Source organism: Centrocercus urophasianus, unplaced genomic scaffold (genome assembly GCF_019232065.1).
Source record: "Centrocercus urophasianus isolate 14NV4802_14NV808 unplaced genomic scaffold, USGS_Curo_1.0 seq_17, whole genome shotgun sequence".
In the NCBI taxonomy this organism is placed as follows: Eukaryota; Metazoa; Chordata; class Aves; order Galliformes; family Phasianidae; genus Centrocercus; species Centrocercus urophasianus.
Window position 1 is genome coordinate 11,919,695 of NW_024884722.1, and position 24,678 is coordinate 11,944,372.

General features: G+C 42.9%; 1 protein-coding gene across 1 annotated transcript in view; it reads right to left on the reverse strand.

Annotated features, from left to right (window-relative positions):
- CNNM2 (cyclin and CBS domain divalent metal cation transport mediator 2) overlaps positions 1–24,678 on the reverse strand; it is a gene marked incomplete at its 5' end in the record, with an annotated part of 106,693 nt that overhangs the window by 22,577 nt on the left and 59,438 nt on the right. Inside the window, one exon of the mRNA XM_042818063.1 lies at positions 1,569–1,712. Coding sequence (XP_042673997.1) covers positions 1,569–1,712 — 144 coding nt within the window. The remainder of the gene's footprint in view (positions 1–1,568; positions 1,713–24,678) is intronic.

The window sequence follows — 24,678 nt, forward strand, 5'->3', positions numbered from 1 at the left end:
CACCAGGAAGCCTGAGAGGTTAAGTTTCCCTCCCAGTCTGGAATCAGGAATTTTCTATACAAAACCTTCCCAGGAAGGATGGTTTCAAATGAATTCACATTTACCACCTCTATCTGGTTAATCTAGGAAGTCTTCATACAGTAAAATTAAATATCGATTTCCCTGTCCTCTAACATGCTGTTAATGGTCTAAAACTTTTTCCCTTAAAAAACAACACAACATCTATACAGTTTCTATCTATACAGTTTCTTTTAACAAACAAGAGAAAAAAAAAAAAAGCAGTATTTTGGATTATTAAATACAATTTGAATTCACCTTGTAAGAGCATTATGTTGTTACTGATTAGCCCAGCAATTCATTTGTGAAGGTATGAAAAAGATCAGTACTAACTGCAGTTCTGTGATTTCCGTAGTAACTGGACTGTTCAATACAATGTAAAACACAGCTGTGATTTACAGAAATCTTTGTGCACGTAAATACTGGTAAAATACTGACCAGCTATGGAAAGTAGTTCAGGCAACAGAAATCTATTAGGAAAAGTAGAAGTCTGTCTACCCCACAGTGCAAAGTGCTGTTTTGGCTTTTGGGCCGGAGGGAAGATAGGAAAATGCTTGCATCGGCCTAAAAAAGATGCGATAGAAACATCCAGATCCTTCTCATGAGAAAAGGAAAAAAAAGCAAAGGGCAGCTGAAGAGCATTAACTATATATAAAATGACCATTTCTATTACAATAGAGTCTAGAGACATCCTTGTGCTACCCATGAATACGTAGTAAAAAATAGCATCTGCCAGCAAGCGATCAAAGTACAGATAAGACAGATGAAGAATGACAGAGAGGAAGTCCAATATGCACAGGCTAGATTGTGCAGATGGAAACAGACACTGTGGCAACTGGCCAAAAACCAGAGAAACTCTAAACTGGGGAAGAAGTCCAGATCCAGATCTCTCAAGTCTCGGGTAATGCTCAACCTGTACCATCATCTGCCATAATGTACACCAACACTAAGGAAGGAAGGAGCTGTACTGAGTGATTACAAGAGGAGTTATTTAGGACTTGCTGATTTGCAGCCCTGAAGCAGCCTTTCCATTGTCAGGCTCTCTCTGAGTGAGTGACTGAGATGGACTCCAAAGAGACTCCATTCCTCTTCCCTGAGGCACAGATATCCACCTCCTGCCTTCTTTATAAACTATGGTGGGGATGCAGACTACAGGCCTTTGAGGGGGAGAGAGGTTAGGAGTAAACGTGGGAGGTCACAAGCACTGGAATAAAGAGGTTTAAACTAGGCAACCATGGTGGAGAACAGCTAACAGGAGAGACCAGGATGCTGCACATCTAGATCTTCTAGATGGAAGAGTCAAATAAATAAAGCTGTCCTGTTTCTGAATTCATACAGCTTAAAGGGGTGAAGTGCCCTTGCTGTGAAAATAAAAGTCATTTTGACCATCTGAGGGATCTGCAGATCATCTGACCATCAGCAAGTTAGCTGTAAGACACAGCTGCCGCTGGATGGTGTCTTCTCTCTTGTCTATTAAAAAAAAAAAAAAAAGTGCAAATATTTCTACTCACTGTATAGATCTGTTTCATCCAGAATCTCTGACTTGATGATCTCTTCAATCACATCTTCTAAAGTGACAATTCCCAGGACTTCATAAAAAGGATCCCCTTCTCCTTCATTGTTTACTCTTTGTACTATAGCCAGGTGAGACTTGCCTGCAAGGAGACAGATCAGTAGTTTAGACATTTCAAAATTCCAGAAAGATCAGAAATTGCAGCAAAATTACAGACAGGCAGGTGTAAATAGAGAGATAGAAAAGTTGGCGTCACACCTCACTAATAAGATCCAAAATTTTGAGACGCACCAAATCATAATCTGGTGTCCCTGTGAGAAATACAGTCCTGGACCACATAGATCCACCCAGCACACAAAAGAACAGTAAAAATATCAGAAGTCTCTTCTAATTTCTTTTCCCAGAGACACTGTCACCCTATATTATTCTGTGGATGGATGTTTCTCTTCTCATGTCCTGCACTGACTGAGGAAGGGCACAGAATCATAGAATGGTTTGGGTTGGACTGGATCTTTAAGATGTAGTTTCCAACCCCCTGATGTAGGCAGGGACACCCCTCATAGGACCAGGTTGCTCCAAGTCCCCATGCAGCCCGGCCCTGAACACCTCCCAAGGTGTGGCATTCAGAACCTCTCTGGGCAACCTGTTTCAGCGCCTACCCATCCTCACAGTAAAGAATTTCTTCCTGATGCCTAGTCTATATCTACCCTCTTCCAGTTCAAAGCCCTTTCCCCTCATCCTGTCCAGGTCAGGCTGGAGCCCTCTTTTGTAGGGAGCTCCTACAATAGCTCCACAATGGCCAAACCACAGAAGGACACAGATGGGGCAGAGCTGGGGAGAGGAGCTCAGCTGAATCCACAAGTTCTCTTCCACCTCCCTTCCCCCAAAACAATTTATTTAGACGTGCTCCATGCAGAAGGGGGCTTATTTATGAATTAATTAATCAAAATATTCAAAGCAACAGTGTCTGATTAACAAAGAGAAACGTTAGGATGAGATATGCTAGTGCCTCTAAATATTCCTAAGCTGCGCATCATTCACAGTGTATTTGATAAATCCTAAGGACCTTTCTGCCACAGGAATAACAAAAGTACCACAACCCTTTGAGTTGCTCCTACACCCCTTCCAGCTCCCCTAACTGCCACTGAGAGTCACTCTTCGTAAAGGTGCACAAAAAGGCCTGCTGGTCTCTGCATTCAGAGGGTTCTCCAAACGCCAGCTGCATTCTGAGCACAAATACAGGTCTCACTGTGCCTTGTGAGCTGTTGGGAGGTAAGCAACACAGTCTCATGTTCTTCTTTGCTAGTCTCAAAAACGATGCTTATCTCCATCCATGGAAGATAACCAAAATAGTTCAACTCTGCTTAGACCCCTTTATAGGCAACAATGTCTGCATGCTTTAAGATTCAGATTATTAGACTAACAAGCATTCAAACTATTCCAACCCAGACTTACTCATGCCTAAAGAATGAAAATATCCTGAGCAAATTAGACGAGGGAGGAAAACTTATCAACTACTGATATAAACATTGCATCAGGTCAAGTCAATTCACTTTGGTAAGTTTTTCACATCTGCTTTCCCAGGGACCCAACATAAGCAGTTAAAAACAAATTCTTGGTGAATGCTGTCTGTCGAAAGTTAAATTCTTTTGCTATTCCCAGCTTGTGATCATTTAAAAGGAATTTTCCAAAGCAGGGTCTAATATTAGACTCAAAATGAAGTTTCCATTCCACTTAGGCGATATTCTCACCAAAGTAACTACTGCATAATCTGATTGTCTTGGAGCTACTCGTTTAGATGCAGATGGACATACTTTAAATACCAACTCCACAGCACTGCTGAGTCTTATCTTGAAGAGACCTTATTCTACAGTGAATTAACAGAAAGATGACTTGTGATTTTAAGTACACTCATATTGTACTGAAAGTCTCTCACTGTGCCAGATTTTATTTCTTTGTATTCCTTACAAGACTTCCAGCTCTTTCATTGTTCATTTTGCTCAATGAACAGTGTTTAAAAAAAAAAAAACAAAACAAACAAACAAAAAAAACCCCACAAAACAACTTCATAAAAAGTTGGAAGATCTTCATGTTATTACAATTCCTCTCCTGCTGCAATATATTACTTCAGCTATAGAACAGAATCATAGAATGGTTTGGGTTGGAAGGGACCTCTAAGATCATCTAGTTCCAACCTCCACGCTACAGAAAGGATACCTCCCTCTAGAGCAGGTTGACCAAAGCCCCATCCAGCCTGGCCTTGAACGCTTCCAGGGAGGAGGCATTCATGACAACAATTATTTCTGTTCAATCTTCCAATGCTCAAGAACTGCAGCACCTAAATGTCACATAAACAAAAGACTGTAGCTGATTTCCTAGTGCCAGTAGTATAGTGCCTATACTACTCACATAGTAGTATATTTGCTTTCAAGCCAAGACACAACTCCTTCAAGACTTGCATCTATCACAGACCAGAGCAGCTCATTCACACCTGCCCATTCAGATACTGGCTCCCAGTATCACCATTCTCTTCCACCAGTTAGCAATAAGACTGCTCAAATCCATTCAAGTGGGTAAAATAAAATAAACCTTCTTAAAGCAACACAACTGTGCTATTAATGCAGCGCTCAGCCTTAATGAAAATCACCAAATTATAGCCTTTCCCTCCACTTCCGTACTTACTATGGCAAAGTTTACATAAGTTTACTTTTTGAAGAGAACTAACAGTAGAGTCCTGGGCACGTCTACAGGCAATGGGAGGTTTAAAGGAATGGGACTGGAGAAGGAACTGAAATGAAAAACAAGGCAGGAAACAGTTTTCTGGATAGGCCATAATCTATGCCTACCTTTTTTTTTATCCCCCAAAGAACCAAGACACTTGTCTTAGTTTCAATGACATTTTTCCCGGGCAGCATCAATCATCAGCTAGATCCTCATCATTCAAATTACATGCTGCAGAGCACTTATCTGTCAAACACACAATTTATCTAAATGCAGGTTGATGCTCATCTTCTTTCCCCCTCGACTTTCAAGTTTTCACATTCACAGCTATCATGAATTCATCACATTGCTGGTGCCAGGTGAATTTAAACCAATCTACTTTGTTCTCAAATTACTCTTTCCTTCAGTGCTCCTGCAATCACTCAAGGAAAAAGATCAGATCTGAAAATTATATATCTTGTTTCTCTGTACGTTAATTTTGATCCGGAGATTTGCCAGAAATCATCAGACAGTGAAACAAGCATTGGTTACAGAGATGCAAAGACACGATCCCAGACTGACTGCCTTCTCACTGTCAGCTTGACTTCTGCTTGTTGTAAAGGAGACTGCCAAACACCCAGCAAGCATGGAAGCAATCAAGGCAGGAAAGGCAAAAGGAAAAGCCAAAGGAGTGCAAGGAGTCCCTAATACATCATAAAAAGAAGCACCAAACAGCATGTGCCCAACTTTAAAAGTGGTCTGTAAGTAAAATAATGACTCCCCTGAGTATTATAAACAGAAATCGGCTATGGCTTTATTCAAAGACTTTATTAGGCTACTGGTATTTGCCATGCCTTATTATTCAATTGAGAAAGAGAAGTTTCAGCAGCATTTTCCACTGTAAAGTACATGTGGTACATATCCAACAAAGAGCCGAGCAAAGAGCACATCCAGGTAAGGAAACCTGGACTGTCTATACTTATTTATAGGCCTTTAACAACAGAACACATATTAAACAGAAAGAGGGCAAAGAGGCAGTGTTTGCTTGCTGTCTCAGCTTTCCCATCTACAGCAGCGGCTGGTAACATCAGCAAGAGCCTGCAGAGCTCACACGTGTGCACAGCGCTGGATGTAAACTGGGACAAGTGCTAATCTCTGTTACTTTACCAAGGAGTTTTGTTAAAAGCAAATGCATTCTCACCACACTGCTCAAAATCTTGCTGCTCAGCTTGGATTTTGCTCTGTACCACTGCTTCAGATTAATTTATTAAGCTAATCAAGGAGCATGAAGATGCTTAGTGGAATCCGCATGGGTCAGTGAACCTTGAATGAGCTCAAGTGAGTCCATGTGACTGACTGCACAGAACACCGTGGGAAGAAATGCTAGAAATACTGATTCTCTTGGTCAATGCCTTGACCATTCCTTGAAAGAAATGGGGAAAAAAGAGAGAGAAAAAAGAAGATCTTTTGATCCTGAGGCATTTCTAGGTTTAGAGCAAAGGCTTTAAGAATATTGTTAAGCAGCCCAAACTAGAGACACAAATGTCCCATCATGACCAACATCTGCTCCAGACTGGTCAGAGGTCCTTGTCTGCATGAAGAGCTTTGACACACAAGAGAGCTTTACCAACCCCATTCCCACGAACCACTTCCCCATGGACACACGGGCTGAAGAAATGGGCTGACAGGAAACCTATGAAGTCCAAGAAGCACAAAGTCACAAATAAGAGACAAAACCAGACCCAAGGAGTGGCAGTGGAGCCCAACTGGATGGGCCTGCAGAAGGAGACACGGTGGTGCTGACAGATGAGCTGCACAAGCCAGCAATGTATCCTCATACCAACACAAGCTGCACAGCAACTGCATTAGTAATAATGGCTAGCAGGTCAAAGGAAGGGATTACTCTCTTCTTTTTGGCATTTCTGAGGCCAAACCTGGGTTACTGTGTCCAGCTTGGCTTTCTCACTGCAGGAATGATACTGGTGAACTGAAACAATTCGGATGGGTAGACCACAAGAAGGGGAGGGGCTGGAGCACACAACGTTCAAGGAAAGGTGTGGAGATCTTTGTTGGTTCAGGATCTTAAAAGTCTTCATATATTTCATAGTAGACTACAGAAAAGACAAAGCTAGAAACCAATGATACACAATGCAAAAATGGAAACTCTCATGGTTCCCTATGAGGATGGTCAAACACAGGAATGGAGGACCAGCTGCAAAATCTCCATCTTTGGAGGTATTCAAACTCTGTGAACTGATCCAATTTCAGAAATAGCCTGCTCTGAACAGAGGATTGCAGGAGATGATCTCCAGAAGACCCGTCATAGAATCATAGAACGGCCAGGGTTGAAAAAGATCACAATGATTCTTTCTAAATTCATTTCACCATGACCCTTTCTAAATTAACCTGTGATCCTAAGATATGCTGAATGAAATCTCCAATCAAGCTCCATTTCTGACTTTTAATTCCTGAATTTCTGCTTAGGAACCTAAGAAAATGCAAAATTTTCCGTACATAAGGAAGACATGTAGAAACAGCAAGTATGTTTTACTGACCTTCAGTGATAAAATATGGCCATGTATACAAGCAAAAGTAATAACAAAATGATGCTGCTAGCCAGACTGCTGCTGATATTTAATACTGCTGCCAGAGCATTAAACTGAAAGAATGATCTCCCTACCTACTGTAGACGTTTATACAACAGAAGGTCCCTGAAAGTCCTTTTGTGGTAGAACTAGAATCAGACTAGTTCACTTTTGTTAAAAACCAGTAATTAGAGTCCATTTGCTGTTGGCAAGAGCCCTAGAACATTAAGCTACAACCTGTTTAACATATCTGCAAGTACATGGAGAAAAATCCCAGGAGGTGTTAAGCTGCCCTTGAATTTCCTAACTGACAACCTGCGCTTCTGAAAAATCTGCCCCTTCATTCTTACATGACTGCATTGTTTTGGGTTGACTTCACTGAAGGTAAACAACTGGGTCTGTCAGTGAGATTCACAGGTTCAACGATGCATTACGCAAAACATCAATTTTAAAACGTGTTGTATAATTTAACCATTAAAACAACTCCCTTCAGAACAGCACTGGCTTGCAAGCAATTACAGCCATGTAACGTGTTTTCCTAAATCTCTTTTCTGCAGCACAGTTCGAGGGCATTTCATCTCTTTTCTATTAGTGAAATTTGTATTTGTGTTGTTTGCACATCAATTATTTTCAGCAGGGGAATGGGGCTGCTACTTTCCCCCCATGTCCTCTTTTACCTACTGCTGCACACTGTCTTCAGGTTCAACACAACACCATTCACAGAATCCAGAGCAAACCAAAACTCCTGCACAAACATAATCTAGATTCAGAACAGTCTTTTTTATATCCAGCTCTTTTTAGCAACAACACACACACATTTAATATACATTTGGAAAGGGAATCCAATAACACTCACTTAATGCAGCCACACAAAGCTCACCCAGACCTTCAAGGAACAAGTGAAAGCATTAGTGGTACCACAGGGAATACGGTGATTCTTTGCCTTTAAACTGGAGAGCTTACAGCCTTGCACAAACATTAACTAGAAATCACAGCAGCCTTGACAGGAAAATTAAAAAAAAAAAAAAAAAAAGTCACACTTTAAATAGATTTTTTGTGTTTTAGAACACTGAACGCCCATTTTAGTGGGAGGACACCAAAAAAAGGAAAAATTACATAGAGATTCAGAATGACTTCCTGACAGTGAATTGTATTCATAAGGAATATTTTCTCAAGGGAAATAGCAGAAGCTCAGTTACTTGCAACTTCAAAAACTGGACAAAGCTCCTAGAAAGGGTTCAGTAGCTCTCTGCTGCCCCAGGGCAGATGGAAGAGAACAGATGAGCTAACATTTTCCATCTCCAGCAGCCTATCACCCCTTCTATGCACTCCAACTCCACTGCTACTGCCTACCCTTCAGTTTGTTCTGGTCAGACCTTCATGAGAAGCGTGCTGCCAAACTTAACGTATTTTGCAGGTTGCCTTTTTCTTTTTACAGTAAAAGCATAGCTAGAGAAAGCTGCTACCTGAGACAGCTTAAATGCAATCAGACTGCACTGCACAAACTCAGATCAGAAGCTGAGAAGTCCATGAGCAGGTCTGCGAGTAGAAGTAGTCAGCAGGAAACCAGACATAACTGAAGAGTAAGGAAAAAAGTCATTTAAACTCAGAGCTCTGATGTCAAAGTGGAGAATTAGGGGAGAATCCAGAGAAGTGAGGACATTTATGGCAACCTATTAGCAGGTGTACACAAGCAGCAAAACGGAAATGAAAGAGTAAAGAGGAATGGTTTCAAAGTCCCTGTATAATAGTACTGGTCCCTCTGGCATGGACAGTGTGCCAATGCTTCATGGTCATGCAGTCTTTATCTTGGAGGAATTTGGGCTGGATACAGCTGGGAATGGTAAAGCCAGGGTACAGCGAACGCACACCACTAGCTGCTCTCAGTATTGGCCAGAACATCTGATTGCAGTCTAGTACATGGACAAATAGAAGCCCTCCCAAGCTGGAAGGTGATGTCCTAGAGAAGTACATGCGAGGTCTTCAGTGGGAGAGGAAGAGATTGAAAACATAAGGTTTGAAACAGGAAACTCAAAACAACCTGTCCTTGGACACCCTATTCTTTGAGTATCAAACCAGAAGTCATGGTATGAGGACACTGGTGGCTTGAGATGAGAAAAAAGCTGGATGTTTAAAACATGAGTGAGTCAAGGAAGTATTTGAGAGCATGCAGCAAATAGAAGTTGAGAAAAGAGGTAGCAACACTGAGAAAACTGATTCTGGAGGGAGATCTATTGCTATTTGGGCTAACAGCGAGGAAAATAACAGATAAAACGTAAGGCAAGCAAACCAAATATTCAAGTCATTCTTGGTTGTGGTTCATGTCTTCCACACCAGCTTCAAAAGATTCTGAAGTGTGACTTACGCTGCTTTGTCTCCACTTCCTAAGGCAAACAATAACCTTTTGGAAAGAGGCATAGGAAATGCATCTCTACTGACCTAAACCTTCACAGTGTGGCCAACGACCCTGTAAAGGACGCGTGCAAATTTCATTACTTCCCTGTTTGTTTGAGATTGTCCCCTCCGATTCCAGCATTCCTTCAAGGATGAACAGCAGGCACCAGGCAGCAGAAATGCAGCCAGTAGAGGGAGCGCAAAACCTTGGGTTTGCTGAATTCAAAGTTGCAGGTCCTGAGAGCTCAGGTGGAGAGGACCAGTCCTGGACCCCGGCAGCTGTAGGGCCCAGGTGCTGGCCTGCTGCTACACCTGGGAAGGTCTCCTCTGGGAGCTGTGTACCTCAGGCAAAGACTCCACTGCAATGACCAACAATGTCACAGGCTGTGTAATGTCTCTTGTAGCTCTGTGTCGCTGCTACACCTGCAACCACCCTATCTTCTCAGGTCTCCCCTGCCCTGAGGGGACAACTGCTGAGCCTTGCCATCATTCATGGCAAGAGTGTTAGTGCCCTCCATTACTCCCACCTGTCCATTTCTGCTCACCTTCTGCTAACAATTCTATGGTTCTATGTTTATGTTTATGACCAGATGTCAGCCATGAAGAGCAATGAACTCGAATGGCTTCCATGTTCAGGTAATCAAACCATGACAAACAACAGCCCGATGTTTATCATCACAGCCAAGAATCCTAGCTCCTAATCTTCCCTCTAGTCCTGCCTCCCTCAATTCCTGGAATGGAGTTTAATTTGGGATTTTGGCATCTAGACCCTGGGATTTAAAATCCTGCAAAGGTAAAGTACTAGAAGGAGTAACAGAAACATGCTTGGACATTAGGAAGAGGTTAGTTGAGGCCAGCGTGCTTACATAAGGACCCAAGCAGTGCTGAGAGCAAAGCGTGTGAGCTAAAAAGGAAAAGCAGCATCTTGGGACTATGGTTGAGATAGGAACCGGGGGCTGGGTTTATTTGATTACCATCATCAGCTCCTGTGGTTTACTTTTAGCTCACTATTTAGGACACAAATTAAAATGGGTTATTGCATTACCAACATCTTAGATCATGAATATTCTATTTTAATGACCTGTTTTACTTTTGGCCATTTATACTACACACAGCTTGCAATTCCAGCAGCTCAAACTCCCACTGGTCAATGGCGCTGTCAGATTCTTGAGCATGGCACAAGGCTTTCTGATTTCTATCATGGCATCCGCCAGCGGAAGCTTAACAGAAAGCTACCCTGGTAGCTCCCTAAATCGGTAAGAGCATTCTCTACACAGTGGGATTTATACAACCTTAGAAGCACTTACATGCCTTTGCTTTCACAGGGAGCAAAGCAGCAGCATAAACATGCCTGCAAACACAACCAGCAGCAGTGAGCTCAACTTTGCATGGGAACAGAATCAGGGCCACGTGAGCTCTTGCTCTCTGGCACTGCACATTTATTTCTCCAAAATGTAACACAGGATGCCCCAATTTCACGTACCACGCTGTGACAGCCACCATGAAAGAAAGACCAGATGAAGGGTGTCCCAGCAACTTGAAAGCACAAGGAACACAGCCTTCTTTTCGCACAGATGTTTATGCAGGTCAGGCCTGGGCTTAGGTACCCAGATGAGATGTAACGATGCTGCACAAAAACGGGTCTCATGCTGTGAGATAGGTGGGATGTTTTCTGGTTGAAAAGTGGCTGGAAAAAGACTACAGGTATGGTACACCTAAGCATATAGTCAAGACAGACTCTGCCTCAGAGAGCTTCAACTGCACTGAATGCTTCCAATGTCCTGAACCCACCAAGTGCATCTTCATTCGGTGCCATTTCCACTACCAGGACTAAGCAGAGCACTGCTGACTCTCAGACCCACGCCTCTTTATTGACAACATGCACAGATCGACAGTTATGGACATGAGAAAAGGAAATCATTTAAACCTCTCTGAAGAGACGCTGAAGCTGCCTGACACAACAGCAAAGAGACAGAATAAGACCACCTACTATTTCAGAGCTATTTCAGTGGAGAGAGAGAGGGAAAACTGACTTCGCATTTTGCTAAAGATTTTAATAGATTCTATCTTAATGATATATTACTTAAAAACCCTATTATGCAAAGCAGCCAAATGAACCAGGATTTGTAGTTTAACTTCTCAATCATTGTATCCAGGAAAAAGATAACATTACAGTAAACTGCCTTGTTTGAAAGAGTGACAATACTGTCACATTAATAGTAACATTATTAATACTATTGAAGAACAAACGTAGAATAACTGGCTTTGTTCCTAAGTGCAGGGTTTTCAAATGAACTAGTAACACATCACCATCGTTCCATTCAGACATAGCAATGTTAATTCTTTCAAAAATAGCATTACTGAGTCAGATTTTAGAAACTTTTCAGGGACTTCAAAGATCAGCCTTCAGCCATTACACCACAAACATTTTAAATCACTGACTATATAAAGCAAATTTTTGAAGTCTGAGTGTGGGAACAATGCAGTATTCAGCATTTCTGTCGGCTGCCCTGAGCATCTCTCTGGTAGGATGAGTTTGCCCAGAGCTCGTGAAGGAGGAAGGAAATCAGCCAGATAAGAAAGCAAAGCCTTTCCCATTGAGAAACAAGGCACTAGAGATCAAACAAAGAGGAGAGGAGTCCAAAGCAGGAAGCTGTGAATTTGTCACTGTTCTTGCTGTGGTGATCAGTTCTTTTATTTCATAAAATTAAGGTTTAACAGGGTCTATCCAAACAGTGAAGAAAATCAGTTTGGAACAGTAACCACAGTCTCTAATTAATAATCACCAGTAGCTGTAAAGAGCAATAACAACAGACATATTGAGAGACAGCAACTCTGATATATTCCAATTGAATCTGTGTCCAGATTTTACTGAAATATTTTGCTACAGTATTTATGACAATTTTCATCACAGTTTTCTTAATCTAATGACAGACATTTGAGGAAGCAAGACGACAATAAAAAGTATCAGTGTAAAGGCTGCTCATTGTTTTATTTTAAAATTCAGGCCAAAATGCTTTCAAAGATGGCACGTAAATCAGGGTAGCTCAACAGCTTGTCAGCTGGATGGGCAGGGATGACATGCAGCTCACACCTCCATTACTGTTTTATCCAAGTTCCTCTTTGCCTAATACGTACCACAAAGTGATGTGATAACCTCCTCTTTTTTTCTTGTTACAGGCTGATATTTTAGCCTGCCAGGATGCATTTCTTTCCTGATCTGCCTGATCATCTCTGGGAGGAGTTCAACTAACCCCTCATTCTGCCTGTCTGTATCATCACTTTATTCTCATCCAAAATGAAGCTGGACTTACTTGGTCCCACATGACCTAAGCAAACAACTTTTATCATCACTTTTGGGAATTCATTTATTTTGACCATTTCGCTCTAGAACAAGCTAAGCCCATGATCCCAGGAACTCAGAATGTACCCAGCTCCCTTCACAACACCCTGATGAGAGCTATGGTAAAACACAACTGCACTGGATAGGGAAACCATCTCAGTTACCAGGTTGAAGATTAGTCAACAGATCTGTGGTTCACAGTTCTCCTGTTTCCTTGGGTAGAGGGGGCATTGGAACTCAAGCTTCCCACTCAGCTTTGGTCACAAATCTGCACCCACGCTACCAGTGCTCAGTGGGGTATGATACCAACAACAGTGCATCACTAAAATGCTTGGCCACAGAAAGGATCTCAGAGTGATAGTGTCCTGTTGCCGTGACTTCTACTTCAGATTTGTTTGGGTTTAGCTAGTATTAGGCTAAATTCTTCTACATGCCAGTAAACACTAAAGTAAACCAGCTCTAGCTTATGCTAGGAAAGACACATGCAATTAGGTCACGCAACGCACATATGCACACTTCGCTGCTACCTTCCATGACTGCTTGTAAATCCAAACATTCTGGGTATGCCCATACAAAAACATCAACATAAACCTCAATCAGAAAACCAGTCTACTATACTCCAAGGACTTGCCCTTAAATCTACAAGAATAAACAACAGTATTTATCCAGCATATTAACAATAGCAAAACAGATGCGCTTCATGGATGATGATCCAAGGACTGGGATGACAGATGGAAAAACTAGAGAGTCAGAGCCAAATTTCTACCTGTCTTTTATTTTCAGGTGGATGGGTCTAACACTTCCTGTCCCCACTGCAAAGCCCTCATTTTCCTTCTGCAATATCACCCACCACAGCTCACAGTTGAAGGCAGATCATAAAAACAAGGGAATTCAACTTTTTACACAGGTAGACAGTGATGGGGCAAGGGGAAACGTTTTAAACTAAAGGAGGGAAGATTTAGATTAAATGTCAGGGGGAAATTTTTCACTGAGAGAACAGTGAAGCACAGGCTGGCCAGAGAGGCTGGGGATACCCCATCCTTGGAGGTGTTCAAGGCCATGTTGCATGGGCCCCTGGGCAACCTGACCTGGTGTTTGATCTAGCAGATGGCAACCCTGCCCATGGTAGGAGAGTTGGAAGTAGGTGATCTTCAAGGCCCATTCCAACCCAACCATTCTATGACCTCCATCTCCTGCACCCTGTCCTTAGGCCTGCAGAACTCCTGGCCTCTTCTTGCATCTTTAATTTCATGATTTCTAGAGTCACGGAAGACCAGAACAGAAAAAAAATAATAAAGAACAACTGAGACTGTTAGGAGTTTTGCTTTCAGAAAGATTCAATCTTAATCTAAACGAAATCAACATATAAAACCGCAAACAAACAGGAGGTCCCTCCAAGAAATCCCTCCCACAGCAGCAGGGGGGAAGGCCCTCTGCGAACTTCAAAGCATCACTATCACTTCCACCTACAAGAAAAAGGTTACGATTACTTCAGGACAAAGTAAGGAGCCCTGGTGCTGCTGGGCTCCCCTCCCTGCTGCCTTGCAGCCACACGAGGTTAGACAAACAGGCCTGCAGGTGCTGGCAAAAAGGAAATGCTTTCTGAGTTGACAGCAGGGCTTGCACTTGGATATTTCTGTATTGCCTGTGTCTAAAAAAAGACTCCGTTCACACAAGTAGCTATTTTACCTTACTGTCCCACAAGAACTAAATGCATTTTTTCCGATTACACTTTCCCACCATAAAATACACGACAAAATGTGACAAATATTTTGAAATATTCCTAGGAAAGCATTTTGCTTATATATAGAAACATGAGTATATATGGAAACACACAAAATGATGTGGTTATATATAGATGTCTCCTCACTGTATAACTAATATTAGTTCATGGACTTAGAAGTTACACACAACTAAAAAAATGACTTAGAAATCCAGTGAGCTTTGCCATGAAGCAGACAAAGCAGCAAACCCCCCTTGGATTTAAGATAATTTCAGTATGAAATGCTGAATGGTGAATTCCCTAGAGTATTCCTCTGACACAAGAAATACTCAAAAAAATAAACAAAGCAGGACATGAGTCCAAGAGGATTGCTGGAGAGACATTTATTCCTCATCTTTTTTGTTCTTCCACTCCAGCAAAACCCCTGAAAGGAGCCATAAGTCAGAGGCACAGGAGTCTTCTGGGGCCATACATCTCGCTTCCCAGTCAACAAAAGATAGTTTCACTACGGTCCTTGGCACTTAAAGTTGCTTTGGAGGAAACATTTCAAGTGATTACTGCCACTACTACCCTTGAGAGAATATTTCACAGCACAATGCCCCTTCTGATTTAAACAGAAGTACTTTGGTAGTCACACGAAGGCCATAAATGCTCTAAGTCCTATTCGCATAAATGATATCAGGTTGGATACTGGGGAAAATTTCTTCTCAGAAAGACTGGTGATGCACTGACACAGGCTGCCCAGGGAGGCAGTGAAGTTACCATCCCCAGGGATGTTCAGAGCCATGGAAATGTAGCACTGAGGGATGCGATTTGGCATGGTGGGGATGGGCTGGGGCTGGACTACATGATGATCATAGTGCTCTCTTCCAACCTTGGCAATTGTATGATTGTATGAAATCTCAAGGGTTTTATTTTTAATTCCTAATTTCTTCTCCATGGTTTGTTGTTTCACACACCACATTTTTGCATTTGATTAGAATGTAGAAAAGCAAAATTATCTTACCTGTTTAAGTGTTTAAGCTGAGGGAAACTAAACAAGCAGAAAAGTTTGTTTTAAAGGACATTTTAATAGTATTTCCTTGCCCTCAGAGAATTAGTAAAATGGTTGCAGAGTACACTCCCTCCCATTTTTCTTATTAAACAAACAACCTTTCAATCCCATCTCATGACATTTGTTCCAGCAGTGTTCTAAGCCATGACTCTTCTTGCACAGTATCTAAATCACAGTCCTTAGAACTGTCACAGGTGTCTGTTTTAACCGAACAGCTCTGCTTGAACATCTTAACTGATGAGTACAGAGTCCTGGATTGGATGAAAACGAAAAGCTTTTGATGAAAAATTTTCAGAGGCCAGGCACTTGCATAGCTATTCCACAGAAATTATCATCAACACACAAAACAAATCCTTGGACAGTAACTCAAGGGTTTTTCTGAAACACAGTTAAACTACTGAAATAACAACATTCCAGCCTTCTATCCCAGTAATACAACACTGAGTAGCACAGTGGAATCAACCAGACAAAGCAACCGAGAATAACATTCAGAAAGCGGTCTGAGTGGGGAACCACACACAGAAGGCACTGTTCATAGAGCTTTAATAGAGACCCACATGTATGTGTGGGTGTACAGCAAAAGAAGCAGATAGCTCTCATGAATTTAAGACATACTGTTCACTCAGTAACAAAATTTGTCTCCTCTCAATCTTTCAAAGGCTGGCAACATCTCACCTGCTTACTTACAAGGCAACTCTTCTTATCAAAAAGCTCTCCATATCTGACAGTCTTCTCTCCTTCACTGAACTTTTGCTGCATCAAAGTATCCAGAAACACAGACAGGACGGAGGACGAATAAGTTCAATGGCATTATTGGAGCGGTGAAGTCTCAAAGACTTCTTAGAAAAGCCTTACAGATTTCTGTCCCATCTGACAACATCACAACCTTCCAGTTGGCTGCAGATTAGCAACTCTTAACAAGTTTCAGCTGCTCAGCCCAGGAGTATTACACTGATCTAGAGCAGGACTAGATCTTGCTCTAGATTCTGGGTCCAAGAGCCCCAGTCCCACTCAGCCTCACAGAACACCCAGTTCTTTCATGACCACAAGTGATCAGGAGCTGAGATCTATTATTCACATAGATGATGACATGCCTGGCAGAACAACAGCTCTTGGCAGGACAGCAGAATATTTACGCAGTGCAACAACTCAAAGGAAACAATTTGCCAAACTGACTGCAACAATAGTCTTCAAACTTTTCCAATTTGTGGACTGCTAAAAATGCTCAGTGGGAATGCAGAGCTTTGCACAAACTGTCACTGACAACAGACTTACTGTTTCCAAGATACCTTTCACTGCAACAGCAGAAGTAGTCCTGAGGCATAAGATTAAAAAGAAAAAAATCACCAGACCTTGTTATTTCCTGGAAGTCTTTTATCCAAACAATAAGCAATCTTCCTTACCACATAAAATACCAAGACTTAAAAGCCTGAAATCAAACTGTTCCAGGTCTTTGCAAAATAAAGACCTTCTTAATGGTGACATTAGTGAGAAGGGGGCTGGAAGTCTCTATCTGCTGTTCAGAAAATTTTCTGTTAAATAAAGGTTTCTGAAAAACTTGTTGTATTGCGTACAGACTGACGATCAGTTGACATTAAAGGACAGCTGCTCAGAGCAATGTTCCCACAGAGCTATAGAGCATGTATGCACCCAGCTACCCTACTGTGTCAAGCACAGCTGCTGATTTAAACACCAAACCAAACTGGACTGGTTTTGTTGCCAGAGCCATGTATTTCCTTTGCACAGGCGTCCTTTAGCCTGGGACTGCTCATGGTGGGTATATCATGGCACAGAGTGCCCTAGGGCGTTGGGCAGAAAGCGAGAGTGGGTGCAACTCTGGAGCAGATCCCAAATGCCAAATCCCACTCTGCTGTACTGCCGAAGAACTGAAGCTGGAATCAGTGGTTGGCGGCAGCGGTTTTCTTTTAAAGGTAGTATTTAGAAGCTTATCAACAGGAGCAAAATACAGGGAGGGGAGAAGAGAAAGAAAGGAAGAAACTATGGGAACTGCAAATGAGATTCATGCTATTTTCCCACTGTGGTAGCAATGAATCAGTGCTCAAGCCACCATTCCTGCCCCAGTACGTTAGGCTACCCAGTAATTTGTCTGTTTCTTTATGATAACCCCAGAGACAGCCACAGAAACCTGGGGACAAGAGTCCTGCAGACCCAAGAGAGGGCAAGAGGGAGGTGACAGACATCTGGCAGGGGAGAGGTGGGAGGACTGGGGGTAGACAAGGCCCATCTGGCACAGTGTGATGCTTCAAGCACTCAAGTGCTTCACCACTTTTACTGTCTGGGTAAATGCAATTATCAGCAAGCTGGCCTCGTCTTTGGGCTATCATGAAATTGCTGCTTGCTGAGGTGATTCAAGTGGAATGCTGCACACAAAGCTAGGGAAGACTGTATGTGTGAAAGAAGCAGCAAGAAGGAGCTCATGGCTGGAAGTGCAGCTGAGGTTGACACTGCTCCTGATTTGCAGATATCAATTTAGTAGCATACAATAAGAAAAAGGAAGTTCTTGTTCACCCTACATCTCTGGATTGGTGAGATCTCAGTTCCCCCCCTCAGCTTTGTGCCTTCAGTTCCTCACTGAACTTCAAAGCAGCATCGCCTTCTACCCTCACACCTCCTGTTTTAATGCCATGCTATGAAACACCCTTTCAAAACCCAAACCTTGTAACAGTTACTTGTCTCCTTGCAATGGGTATTAGCCAACCCCTCAAGTGAGAGCAGGGGCTACAGCACCACAGAAATTCAAATCTGTAATCCAGAGCAACCACTTACCTGCAAGCAAATACTACAGCAATTCCTTTGTCAAAGATGGAGGAAACAGAGGACGTAAGGAATATCTGAAAATGCTTGAGGGCTGACAAAATGGTGGCTGCATAAGAACAGTCAAACTAAGGGAGAAAGAAGCAAGTCAGAAGACAAGCATAGAAAGCACCAAGAGCACAACAAGCGCACACTAAGACAAGGAGGTACAGCTGCTGGGAGGGGTGACTTCTGCTAACCTCTGCTGTCCTTAAGAATTAGATGAAATATTCTAGAAACGAGAGGCGATAGTGTCCCCTCAGTCATACAAGCGAGTTGTTCAGTGAGTTGTACACCAAGCTGCTCATGAGAAAGTCTCCTGAGCCCTGTAACCAATGAAAGCAGCCCTTTTTTTCCATCCATCTCTCCCAGAGTATTTAAAGATTTGAATTTTCCCATATCAATTTTGGTTTGTCTCTCTTCCCATAAATAGAGAAGTATTAGTGTATCCATCTCTTCTTCATCTTTTTTGGTGGCCTAGCACTGCACACTGGCTGGAATGTTTTTCTAGTAAATGATACGGGATGGGAAACAAGCAGAAGACAAAGGATGAGAGACCTTGAGCTCAGACAAATAGGAGAGATGGGAGCCCTCTTGTCTCTCCCAAGAGGCAGGTATCTTTTCTCTGGACCAAAGGGTTTTGTTTTGGAAACAAACGCATCTATTTCTGTCATTTCCTTTAGACATGCAGTCTTCATGGGGTTGATAGTAAGACTGACTACAGTGTCTGAGAATGACTGTTTGGCCCCCAGAAGAAAGCATCTCTAACCTAAATATGAGACCCAAAGGAAACACACCCCTGCTGCTAATATGTCTCAGTGGACTAACACTGTGATATGTGCTCCACTCCCAGAGCCTCTACTTCAATCCAAAGTTCTTACAATCAAGTTAGTGCTTTGTCAGGAAAGCTAAAGCCACTGGGTTTTCTGCTGAGAGTGGGGCTGGTGGACATCATCAGGTGGCCTGGCTGACACGGGAAAACAAGGGTGGTTTGGGCACTGGGACAGCCAAGTGAAGAGTGGCAGGAATGCCCACCCTGCCCCATGCAAAGTCAACCACATCACATGTTCCCAAAGAAAACAAAAACACAAATGGAAGAGGAAGGGTCAGTCATCAAAAGAGAGAAAATACCCTGATCAGGGCTTGGAAACTGCTTCAAAGTCAACGAGGCCCACTGGTACCAGGATGCTTCAGCACAATGTGAATGCAGCTCAGGTATCTCAGGCCATGGCCCTGATGCACCATCACAGCAATGGAAGGGACTAGCAAGCTACACTAACGCAGCACCATCTCCATTAACTGGGAAGGAAGTTGGGGCAAGCCGAAGGGAGGGGCAGATAATGAATTCCAGAAGATCACAGTCTTCAATCTCTGCCTAAAAATAGGAACTGTGGTCAGGGGTTTTAGACAGAGAGAGTCAAACCTCAGCATTTGGACCCAGACTCTGAAACCATAAAAGGTCGGCGTTAATTGACTGTTGGTCATTCTGAGGTCCTGGGACAACTTAAAAATCAGCTGCATGCTGTAAAGTCTTATTCAAGTTAGGCTCCCATTTCCAATCCAAAAGAAACAACAATACCCCTGAAAACAACAACCCAGACCAGCTTTGTTCATGGCTTACCTACTTAATACTTCCCAGAGGGAAAATGAGCCAAATGCCAACTAGCAACAGGGTCATGGAGAGCCTGGGTAAGAGAAACCATTTGCTAAAGAGACAGCAGTGGGTAAGTTCTGGTGAAGCTGGCAGGGCCTCTGACTCTGGGATCCTAATCTACTACCAGGTAAATCCCATCCAACATTCTTTCCTACCTGAACGGACTGATCTGGCAACCAAAGCTTCCTGCGTTAGAGCGAGAGCTGGAAAGGAATGTGACTTGTGGCTCCCGACAGGAGTGGGCACCAGCACATGGAGTACCAAGACCAAAAGCAGTTTCCCATTGGGCAGCCCTGACTCCACGTATGAGATCATGGCTTGGCATGTGGGACATGAGAGGTTAAACTTTGGTGCCTGATGTGCTGTTTACATACATAAAGGACTCTCTCTCCAGACAGACGGATCTGCAGAAAGGAAGAATATTGTCTGGTGGTTTTGGCAAATACCAACCCAAGCGTAAGCATTCAGCCTGCTAACTCTAGCAAGGACAAAGCAGAAAGCAAGTCAACAGCCTGAAATGAAAGGCAAGTGAAACAATTCCGCTTTGAACCCTACTTCAGTATGTTCCTAGACACTGCTTATACATGGAGCAAAAAAACCATGGTAACATCTTCAGGGAAAGGAAGAGTGAGCATTAAAACTGCGTTCTTTTGAGTTGGCCTGCCCCACGTTCTGGATCATAGGGTCACAGCACAGTTTGGGCTGAAAGGGACCTTAGGGACCATCTATAGTTCTAACTCCCCACACCACGAGCAGACGCATCTTCCACTAGACCAGGCTGCTCAAAGCCCTGTCCAACGTTCCCTTGAACAGCTTCAGGTATGGGGCATCCATAGCATCTCTAGGCAACCTGTTCCAGTGCCCCAGCACCCTCACAGTGAATAATTTTTTCTTTATGTCTAATCCTCTCAGTTTATCAATCCTTTCTGTTCAGTTTTTGCTCTGTGAACTGCAAATCCCAGCTATCGCCACTAGGTTAACAAACCAAACAACTCAAAATGCACTAATTGAAACTGCTGAGGAGGAACGGCAGATCCTCTCTGCGAGGATAAGACACACTGCACCGTAGCCATGATGGTATGCTCAAACAGAGATGCCTTACTCCCTGCCCAGATACAGATTCATAGCAGTAAAGAGACTACAGTCTGGTCACAGAATCACAGAATCACAAGGTTGGAAATGACCTGCAAGATCATCCAGTCCAACCACCCTCCCATTCCTATTAGTACCACAAGCTACTAAACCATCTCTCGTAGCTCCTCATCCAGGCGCCTCTTGAACACTGCCAGGGACGGCGACTCCATATGCTATGGTATAACATACGCTCTGCATGGTCACTCATTCATCACATCCACTCACACCCACATGGCGTCAACTCAAAAGGTAGGTATGTACACATCCATCTCACAAGAAGTGTTGGTCAGTCATGGTGGCTTTGTTTCCATCGAGCGATGGAACAGACCCTTACCAATGCAATGCAGGGTTAATGTAGTGACTGGACCTGCTGCAGCTTCTCAAGTGTGCAGAGATAAGCTTCATTATCAGGCCTAAGTCAGTATAAGATTCAACCGTTTTCCTAAAAGAATCTTGACTCACACAATCCCACATTTCATTTTTGAGTAGGTGGCAACACATTTTTCCCCATCCCAACAAATGAGAGTTCTCAAGAGCTGAAAAAGCCAAAGCAAAAGAAGTTTTAGATTTTGCAAAATCTAGGAAAACATATCATTGTTTTGATCTGCAACTAAAATAAGTATGGAAATGTACTACAGGGAAGAACAAAAAAGGAATTGGATGGGTTAAATCATAAAAATATGAGGAGGACACCCAAGGGTAGAAGTATACAGAAATACTCAGAATCAGCCATATTTCAAATTGATGACTTCTCTTTACATATACCAGAATTGGATGCTATTTTTGCATTACTCTTCATCCAAAGAAGGACATGTGGTGAGCATGCATTTAACCATTACCAGTAGTTTCCTGTATTATTTTAGTATCTGGGAGCACCAGACATGTACTAGTACCCTGAGCTACCAGATGCTTAGGCACTGCTCCAAAGAGTTTCTCATCTAACACTGGAGAGAACTGATGTATACAGACATGAAGAATTACCATGGGACAGCACTTTCAGCACAGCAGGTGGGGCTCAACCTAACCTCTGCTGTCTCGTAGCAAAGGGGAGGTTTGAGAAAGGATTTGAAGGAAAGCAACAAAGCAAACTCGTATAATGAGGGAATGATTAAAAGATGGTAAAATTTCAAAGAAGGTCAGTGTTTCTGAGAAGCAGAGGATGATGAGAAGCAGTCCATCTTTTTTTTATCCACAAAATCTTCTCATCAGTCTTGAGGGATGAAGGGGACATGACAGGCTACCCACAACTGCTTGCAACCGCTGTGGTCACCTGCTGAGCAAGAAAGCAGTGCTTGCTGACCCCTGCAGCTGGTACAACAAGCAGTAAGATGCAGTTTGTGGACAGCAGAACGAGCAACTGCTCTTTCCAGAGGAGGCTGGAACAAGCAGGTCTGGACAGAAATAGATGACAAGTCCTTTGGTCCCTACAAAAACAGGTGGCTTCAATACTGTTGTACACAGGAAGATGCAAAGCCTTGTTCTCTATCAAGATGAAGGCTTGCAGGTTGCTTCTTCACTTTTCCTGTCAGCAACATTACACTAAATCCTGAAGCTGTTCACAGTATAGAACACATCCAAAGCAATAAAAACAGTCACACTGCCTGAAGGGGAAGAAGAAGAGAGAGACGTTAAACAAAGGAGAGAAATAGCAAATGAGCAAAAGCAGGAACTCCTTCAGCTAGCTCCTCCACCAAGAATAACACATCAATTACGCAGTTACACGGAGACAGCAAAAGAAAGCCTGTCTGCCTGACACAGCACAGTGGATCAACCAACGCAAACACTCACACATTCCCTTTAGGAGAATTAGAGAGTAACAGAGATTTTAAGCAAGAGTTCATAGTGCATTGAAATTTGCTTTCCAAATCCAATTTCCCGCCGATTCCCTCAGAGTTTCTCATCAGCAATTTTCTGTTTCTGCTGTGAAGGGCTCCAGTGCAATTACGCTCAGTTACCAAAAGCCTCTTTACTCTAATCCTCTTCTTAGCCTCAAAGTAACGGCATCAACCGATACCTGTGAGCTTAGCCTCCGCCACAGGACACACACTGGAGTTCCCAGCACAGAAAACCACCCTCACAACACACCCACCTACCGCAAGTCCCTCTGCTCACCTTTCCCATGCTAAGCACCAGAACAGCAGCACAGTCTAAACAACGTTCTCAAGGTCAAAACTTATTGTGAGAACGCGTTGCTCAGTTGTTTTTTGTTGTGGGTTTAGGGCTTTCTTGAGTTTATGGGTGGGTTTTTTGTGTGTGTGTGTGTTTTGTTTTGTTTTTTGTTTTTTGGGTTTTTTTTGCTATTTTAAGCTATATTTTAGAAATCCAGAGGAAACAATGTGCCATGAAGTGGGAAGGGGGTGCAGAAGACGGGGCACTGTGCTTTTTGTTACTTTTGGCAGGGGCGTTGAAACCAAACCCTAACATGAATAATTATAGGGCAGATTGAACTTCTCCCTGATGAATTTTCTCCAACCATAAAGCTAAAAGCAAACTCAGAGAGGATAGTTTAAACAACACTGATTCAAGAAATGAGATAGAGGCAAGTAAAAGTTAAAAGCTTCTTGAAAACTCCTTCTGAGAGGTATTAGAGCTACTGAATGCAGTTTTCCCTTTAATTCATAGAGATCTGCAGGTTTTTGAGTCCAGCTGTTTAACCCCTGCAATGCACAATGACCTTTTCATTTTCCATTGCTCTTGCAGTTTTCCAGCAGTTTGAGCTCACTGGGGCTAATTACCTCAACATGGAGCTGCAAATGGAAAATGCTGCTGGTAAGTTGTTCCATTCACAGGCATTTAGTCTTGCACTGCTTGCGTCAGGGTGCACTACCTGCTTTGCCATCTCCTGAGGTGGCAAGGCTTCAGACCACTCACTCTGCTCCCAGCGGTCACAAGGGCTCTGTGAAGTCAATGACCTTCCAGCAGAGCACCCCATCCTGCATGTGCACCTTTCTTTCCCTTGTAGCTGTTCTGTGCCAACACCCCGATGCAGCCTTGGGCAGGAGCGCACACTCCCTGACCTGCTGGGGAACCTACATGCCTCAAATCCCATTATGAAGAAACAGAGCTTGCTCCAGAGCCACAACTGACATCAAGTTTCCACCATAAACCAAGGTTGACCCTTTCCTGACCCTGTCTTCAAAAAAGCACTGATTTATAAAGCACCCCATCAACAAGGAAATTGGTAGGTCTGATTTGGTAAAGGAGAAGAAAAAGCACTTTCCCATCCAGATCTCAAGTTAATTTGAAAGCTGGTTTTCAAAAAACCAAAAAACCAAAAAACCCCAAAACCAAAAAAACAACAGAGCAAGTACAATCAAATATCTAATTGTGGATTTGGATCCAACTTTGAGACATACACCATGAGAAAGCAATCATCAATATTATCCCATACCAGCATTTCTAAGCCCTTAAAAAAAAAAACAACCTAAGACAAAAAGCAAACCACATTGGCAAGGCTTGCCTGCCAGCAACTGCTCATTACCCGGCTCTCACTAAGACAGTTTTGAGCTAACTGTATGGCAGGTACCCATGCCAGAGAGGTAACTTTTAGGTACTCTCAAGAGCTGCTGCACCAACAGTCGGTACCACCACCATGATGTGGCCACCTGGGAGACATGCAGCACAGAATCTTCTTTGCTAACCAGTATCTAGCACACACAGACAGCAGTTCCCCGAGGAACTGTATTCTTTTGCTAGCCACAGCAAAA